The 8,028-nt window shown below is 45.5% G+C and overlaps 2 protein-coding genes across 2 annotated transcripts in view; one reads left to right on the forward strand and one right to left on the reverse strand.

The window, feature by feature from the left end:
- LOC129681251 (zinc finger protein 431-like) overlaps positions 1-2,108 on the reverse strand; it is a 44,656-nt gene extending 42,548 nt beyond the window's left edge. The window contains 1 exon segment of the mRNA XM_055613156.1: positions 1,913-2,108. Within this exon segment, the coding sequence (XP_055469131.1) occupies positions 1,913-1,960 (48 nt within the window). The 5' untranslated portion in view covers positions 1,961-2,108.
- Positions 1-8,028, forward strand: part of LOC129681246 (zinc finger protein 431-like) — a 268,201-nt gene that overhangs the window by 208,678 nt on the left and 51,495 nt on the right. The gene's annotated exons all lie outside the window — the stretch shown is intronic.

Genomic DNA, 8,028 nt, shown 5'->3' on the forward strand with positions numbered 1-8,028 from the left:
GAGAGATTTTCCATGCTTATGGATCAGTAAGAATAACAGTAAAAATGGTCATCCTACCAAAAGAAATCTAGAGATTAATGCAATTCCCATCAAAATATCAACACTATTCTTTACAGACCTTGAAAGAACAATTCTCAACATCATATTAAAAAAACAGAATAGTTAAAACAACCCAGTATGATAAAGAACTTCTGAAGTTATCGCCATCCATGATCTAAAGCTATACTATAGAGCAAGAGTAATAATAACGGCATAGTACTGGCAGAGAAACAGACTTGTGGATCAATGGAATTGAATCAGATACCCAGAAATAAACCCACACACCTACAGACAGGCAGGACTAAGGCCAGAAATTTATACACTGAACCCCCACGGTGTGTCCTTCTCCCCATCAAGCTACTTAAGACCTCCATCCCCTGGTACTACAGCACAGAATCTCCACTTCCCCTCTCAATAGACTACCATATCAGTGTTCTCTCTGAGAGAAAAATCCTGCTTTTGGAAATGCCTGTCTGCTCTCTTTTAAGTCCATGTCAACTGCATCAATCCTGATCTAACAGACACTACAACATGCACTGAGGAAAGCAGCGAAGCATTGGTTCATATTTTAAAAGTCTACATTCAACTAATTATTTAAATGCAAAAAAATTAATGGGTAGACTTCTAGATGTATAAAATCTAACAACATTAAATCAAGATGAAATAAATTATTAAAACAGACACATAACAACCAAGATAGAAATGGTAATTTAAAAATCTCCCAAAAGAAAAAAAAGAGAGAGAGAAAAGAAAAACCTAGGTCTAGAGATTCAGCATGAATTCTACAAGAGTCTCAAATAACTAACCACAATACTCCTCAAAGTATTTCACATAAGGGAAAAGGAAGAAACACTTCCATATTTTTGCTAAGACACCAGCAGTATTATCTTGATTATAAAAAAATCAACTTCTGAAAATTAATAACACAACCTACTATTGTGTTAAGTAATTAATAACTCATGTTATAAAGAACTTCTATACAGGTACTCAGTTATCTGTACAAGAGACATATTTACTTACCTAATACATTATGACTAGAAGCCATGATTACAGACTATGTTAATATTAATGTCAAATATTCCTGATTCCCATAATAGTAATTATATAGTATACAAACATTCACATTTTATCTTTTATTTACCTATCGACTGAATGAAAAGTTCAATTGACTTGTTCAACAATCATCTTGATATCCTATTTGAAGTTAATCTCCAAAGCTTATAAGTGTAAGTGAGTCCTATATTATACCTTGTTGGTTTAAAACCCACACATTATACACATCACTAACACATTGAGATATGGCCCAGGCTCATGAACACTGTCTATGTTCTAAAATTTATTAATGGGACCATGATTTTTGTTTCACATTCATCTTACCTTATTAATACTAAATCATCTGTGAAAGCAATTACTTTTCTGCGACTGCTGACTCGAGGACAGGCTATTTATTGTCCACAAAAGGATCTTTTTATGGTCTTTTGTCATAAATACAGATTGTATTTTAGGTGAAATGGTTGCTTTGGATATGAGGCCCTAGTCTTTATCTTATGGCATTGGACATATTCCATGAAATCATAAAAAATTTTGGTTCTTGATCTTGCTATATTTTTACACTATGTACAATTGTATCTTACAATTTCATCTCACACTAGGAAAACAATTGTTGAAAAACATTCAAATTTAACGTCTTCAAATGAGTGCTTTCTGTCCCCAAATCATGTAATATATATACACATACACTTTGACAGAACCTTTTTACATTTTAATTTGTACTTTCAACTATAAGATGAAAATGTTTTATTGTTTTGACGACAGTGAATTACTTACCAATAATATAAGATCCTGATACTTCCCTTGCTTGAGTGAGGCTTACCTGGTATGGAAGAAGCCAGTCCATGTTTCTGTCTTCTTTAGATCCCATTTTTGCTCAACAGTGTTTATGGAAGGCATGGGACACTGCATACACTGCATTCCCTATGGAATAGCTGGGCTCAGAAATGGTCACCACATCATTTTCTTCTGGTTTAATCTCCATAGAAATTGGGTATGGGTCATGATTTTCACATAGCAATGAAGGAGGTAAGCAATGAAACCTGTCAATCCAGAATTTATGGAAGTAAAATCCCCTGGGTATTGGGAAAGTGTAGGTGACTAGAGAAAGTTCATTATTCCAGGGATAGCTCTTGCCTTTGAATATGAGACACTTCCTCTGAAAAAGTTCATCAAGTCATTCCTAGTTGATATAGACTCTTGGTAAAATGTCTTGGTTTGCCATGTTCTACACCTTCTTTCTGGTTGAAAATATTTTCTTTATCTTGTGGAAAAACTTCCGTTACTTATATCACTACAGAATACCTGCACATTTATCTAATTTACAAAATTTATTTTGGTTCAAATTCAGCAAATAGTACCCAAGTTTCAATTAGCTGGGAGTCTTTCTTTTTCTCTCTTCCTTTATTTTCTCTCTTTCCTTCCTTTCCTCTTCTTCCTCCTCCAACTCTTACTTTTTCTCTTTGCCCATGTGTGTATGCCTTCACCCCAGAGGTGGCCAGATCCTTCTGCATTGAGTCTCCAGCACCCTAACAAGCAAGCCCAGTGCACCTTACCTACTCAACCCCCAGGCTCGTAAACATTTTTTATAGGGTCCTCCCTGCTCGTGCACCCGCAGGCCAGGAGAGGACGCCAGAACAACCAATACTAGGTCGTGCACAGCCTCACTCCTGGCCGGGGTGCACCCATCTCCCCCAGGATGCACGCAGGCCTGGTGGGAGCAGAGGACTGTGCCTCCTCTCTTCCCGCCATCCTCCTGCCTGCGGTTCCGCCCCACGCACGAGCCGCTCGGGGACTCCAGGCGGATGGATGGAAGGCGAGGGGTGGACAAAGGAGGGAGGCAGGGAACCCCAAAATTCCTCCTGCTCCCCTTTCTCTCCACCCCCCACCCCACGTGTGAGCAGGACTATGCGTTAGTAACAGTTTGGAATGAGAAGATTGCTGACCTGGGAAAACCGTTCCGGGTAGCAGCATCTCTAACGGAAGTCCCGCCCCTTACGGCTTCGCTTCCAGATCCGCCCCACAGAGAGCAGAGAATTCCGGGCTGGGAGGCACCGAGGTCGCCCCGCCATCTCCCTGGCCCCCGCCATGAGGATGTAAACACAAACCTTCTAGTCACAGACGGACCTTCATCCCTTCGTTTCTCACTTCGGAGAGCTCTCTGGTCACGGTACTCCCAACCGTCCCAAATGCTTCGCGCCAGAGGCCCACCGGCCTGAGAACTACAAACATGGCTTCGGAGCAAGGACTTCTGGGATTGTATCTGAGAACTACAAAAATGGCCTCCAGGTGGCGCGATGCATCCTGGGATTGCTCGAAGTCACGAGCCTGCGTCCTTCCCTATCCATAGCCCCTGAGACGCCTACAAATCCCAGAATCCTCTGCGCGCTGTTCTCACTATCATAAATTCCGGGAGTGGGAGGGTCAGGGTTGGGGTCGGGGTCGGGGGGCATTCTTTGAGTTCGAGGCCAGCCTGGTCTATAGCGGGAGTCCAGAATAGCCTAAAGATTTTCTGTTTTCAAAAAAAAAAAAAAAACTTTAAAAATTGAAATAATTTTATTTTCAATATTGTTATTATTATTATTTTGTATATGGTTGTTTGGCCTGCAGGTCCATCTCTGCACCACGTTTTGGGAGTCGGGGAATCGAACGCTTCTGGCCGCTGCGCTCCGGGGACGTGTCCGGCCCGGAGGCGGCCGGCGGGAGCTGTGCCCCCGCTGGCTGCGGCCCGATCGGCGCTCCAAGGAGCAGATGCTGGAGCTGCTGGTCCTTGAGCAGTTCCTCAGCCTCCTCCCTCGCCGGCTGCGGGACCCTGTGCGCCACCGGCGTCCCGAGAGCAGGGCGGAGGCGGCAGGTGAGGACCCTCCAAATTCCGAGACCGAAGGCAAATGAGTCTTCCCGTCACCGTGTCAGGGGCTCCGAGAAGGAAGGGCTTATTCTGGGGTGTCAGGGTTCAACAAGATCCACAGTCCAGCGCCACGAATGTGCAGTAGTGTTGTGGCTGGTCCCCTTGTTTCCCAGTTAGCAGTGAGGAGGAGGTGGACGCTGGCGCTCCCCTTGTCTCCATTCCGCACGTTCAGCCCAGTCAAAGCTGTCTGGAGATGCTGGGTAGCTCAGGCTAGGCCCGAAGCCGCGTTTCAGGGGTCCCTGAGTCCAGTCGAGGTGACATGGAACGCTTTGTTACCCTGTGACTCGGCTCACCAGCTCCTTGTTCTCAGCAGGGACAGCGAGCACTAACCGAGGTCTGGCGCCCCTTCAGGGCACCCCGACTTTCAAGGCCGAGGCCGGATATCCGACCCGGGGAGAATGGCAGCAGTTGGCCGCGGCCCCCCCAGAACGGAGAGAGCACGGAGGACTATGGGAGCACGGCCGTGCCGGGTGAGTGAGGCTCCTCTCTGACGACCTGTGGTCCACATGGCTCAGGTGAGCCAGGGTCTCCTCCCTGATGTTGTAATGAAGCATCCTTCCCAGAGTGCCCCAGTTCCTGTCCTCCTTCCCAGAAAGCCCTAGTTCCCACCCCTCCACCCCCGCCTCCCTCTCCCCAAGTGTCCAGGGGAACAGGTCTTACAGATTGAACACATGACCCCACCGAGCTCTCGGGTCCTAATAATGATATTGGAGTCCCAGGCTGGGCCCCTTCTCTCTCTGCTCACATTCTCCCATTTCAGGCCTGGAGAACCAAGCTGCCTGGAACCCCATCCTGATCCCAAAGCAGGAGAAGGACTGCAAGGAGGAGGCCAAGCCTGCGCAGGCCTGGGTACAAGGCACGCCCCCAGGGACGGACCTCGACAGGGAAGAGAAACTACCTAAAGATGCTGTCCTGCCACCGCCACACCCCCAGGGTTCTCCAGGAGAGCCAAGGCGCATGGCCACCTTGCATGTCCCCTGTGGGGTCGACAAGGAAGAGCTTTGGAGAAGTAGAGAGCCAGGGCGCACAGCCATCTCACAGGTCCCTTGTGGGGCCAAAAAGGAGGGGCTTTGGAGAAGTGACAACTTTGAGGAGGTTGCCACCGCTTTTGCCCTTGCTCAGGATCAACTTCGCCACTTTTGTGAAGTAGTCCCCACTGGAGAACGAATTTGCTGTGGGGAGTGGAGCCCGGCTCATCTCCTGTGTCTGCTACTTGAGTCTTAAAAGGACTGGTGAGCCATGCTAATCTCCCTTCCCTTACTTCTTACCTCCACTTCCTCCTTCATCCCTTCCTCTCTATCCTTTCCTTTCCAGCTCCTGACTCTTAATTCATGTAGGAAGCGTTTCCTCCTGACTGCCTTGGAGCAGTTGACTGTATGTGTTCGCTGAGAGGTTATAGGTGGACTGGACCTTACTGTGGTCATAGATGTAGTCCCTGAACGTGAGCTGTACGTCAGCTCCTCAGGCCACTGTGGTGCACAGGCCTGTTTGAGACCAGTGTGGGGTTCACAGCAAGTCGGAGGCCAGCCTGAACTCTGTGTAGGAAGCTCTTCCCTGACAGAGAGCAAGCTAGCCTTCAGCAGGAGCAGCTGTGCACTATAGGGAGCCCATGAAAAAAGACAAAAGACAGTCTTACAACATTAAAAGTGATGGTGCGTACACGACTTAACTCTGTAAATGTAGCTAACGTTGCCTATGGATTTAAGAATTGAAATGGTTTTTATGAAGGTATAGAGCAGTTTATTTGGAGGGGGTTTATGGGGTGGCTTGGAAAATGCTGCTGGTTTTTTTTTTTCTGTGAGAACAGTGTGAGCTGGTTTTTTTCCTTCCTCAAATGGGTGAGCAAGCGCATTAAGAAGCTGATTTGCTCCACAGTCCTCAGCTTGGGCTGGCACCCCAACATTCTGATGGCTTCAGGGTCATGTGATTTCAAATGCAGGTGAGAATAAATGAGCACTGCCTGTTGCTCAGCACTGACAGGTACCCATTGGGCTTCTTTATTTGCAAAGTACAGTACCCTGCGAGTAGCTTGATGATGAAGGGGACTTCCTGGTCTAGAAAAGGAGCTGGGGCTGGGATGTGGCTCAGCAGGTAGAAAACTTGCTGAGCTGGTTACCGTCCCCCAGCACTGCAGAAGCCCGGCAGGTGCTGCATGCCTGTAAACCCTGCACTGCATGTGGAGCTAAGATTAGAGGCTCAGTTACAGACTGAGATTGAGGGCAGGCAGACTACATGAGACCCCGTGTCAAGAAAGAGAAAAAAATAAGTGAACTGGTACACAGTGATGAACAGAGCAAGTAGCAGAATATATGACGGACTCAGCCATGGGGTTAGCAGGTCACTGGGCACAGCAGCCTGACCGGCACAGTGAGGAGTCTTAGGCAGAGTCAGTAGTCTTGAGTGCAGGCGAGCTCATGCTATGACCATCCATCCATCTCTCTCTCAGCCTGTCCGTCTCAGTTTTTAAGTCAATTGATTTTATTTATCTCTGTGCATGTGGGTATGGACGCCTGGCAAAGGCCAAGAGCTAGAGGTGGTTGTGAGCCACCTGATACAGGTGCTAGGAGCCCAACCCAGTCCTCTGGAAGAGCAGCAAGTGTGTTAACCACTGAGCCATCTCTTCGGTTCAGTTCTCTGTGTTTTGTTGTGACAAGGAGTTGGAAGCATGAAGCCCAGGTTTGTCTGGCGCTCACCATCCTCCCTCAGCTTCTTGTCCTGGAATTACCAGTCTGCACCTTCATGCCCACCAGCCTCTCTTGGACTGTTTCAGGTCCCATTTTGTGTCCCAGGCCACAGACTGCAGAGAACAGTGAACCTGACTTTAGCCACGTGTCCTTGAGGGTGTACAGACAGAACACTCCCTCTGTCTTTACCGGAGGCTAGAGGAGACTTGCCACCCTGCTAGAGCTTTAAGAATCATGCCATGGGTTGCTTTTTAAAACCTGTCCTTCAACAGGGCCCTTTCCCCTTTAGCAAAAGGAAAAGCAAAGAATTCATCACCATTTTGTGTTGACTCTTTGGGGCAGAGTTGACCCACTTTCAGTACCTATTTCAGGGTTTCCCAACCTCTGGGGAATGTGACCCCAACATGGGTAAGATGACCCTTTCACAAGCACCACCCAAGACCACCAGAACACACTTACATTACACTTTACATCAGCAGCAAACTTGCACAAAGCAACAATCGGAATAATTTTCCGGGGCAGGGCACCACAGCTCAAGGAAGGTTGGGACCTCCTGGCCCATGTGAAAATTTTCCAGAAAACCAGCCCTGTCGTTTATACTCAGGCCTAATTACAAAATTAATAAGGGGAAAAATATATATATATATATACACACATATAATATATATATGTATATATATATGTATATATATATATATACACATATAATAACGATGTAATGTATATACAAAAATGAACCAAAATTGGGAATTAGTGCTTAATGTAACTTCTAATTCTGTAACTTCTAATTCTAATATTTCTGTTTAGAAATAATCTGCATTGAAAATGGAAAAATGACAATCATATCATAAAGTTAATAGTCCTCTTTTCATGATATGATAATCTCGAAAGTTTTAATTACTATTGCAATTCAACCAAAGAAGACCAAATACATTTTCTTTTAAGAAAATCAATCATTTTAGTTTCCTTTATCCTCAAAAGTCAAATTGAAATTCACTTGTTTTACAAATACATTGATGGAAAATGATCAGTATCTTTTTTTATTTCAAATGAGTTGATTACTATCTTTCAAAGTAAGATGAGGATTTCCAACTGTGGAATAAAGGGGAGCGAGGAGTAATGGCAAGAAAGATGGACAGATTGGAGAGACAGCTGGGCCCTTCACTTATTTTAGGCCTGCATTGGTTAGACACAAAGTCACCATTCTCTAACGTAGCAGCTTAGAGAAAAATGTTAAGGGTTAAGAGTTTTCTCTCTTTGTTGAGTGAAAAATGTATGCATTTGGTTGTCTCTATAATGTATAGAATAACTCTCCTGCACCTTTCATTTTTCTCACAATTTATGAAA

This window comes from Psammomys obesus, unplaced genomic scaffold (assembly GCF_907164565.1).
Source record: "Psammomys obesus unplaced genomic scaffold, mPsaObe1.curated_primary_1811, whole genome shotgun sequence".
In the NCBI taxonomy this organism is placed as follows: Eukaryota; Metazoa; Chordata; class Mammalia; order Rodentia; family Muridae; genus Psammomys; species Psammomys obesus.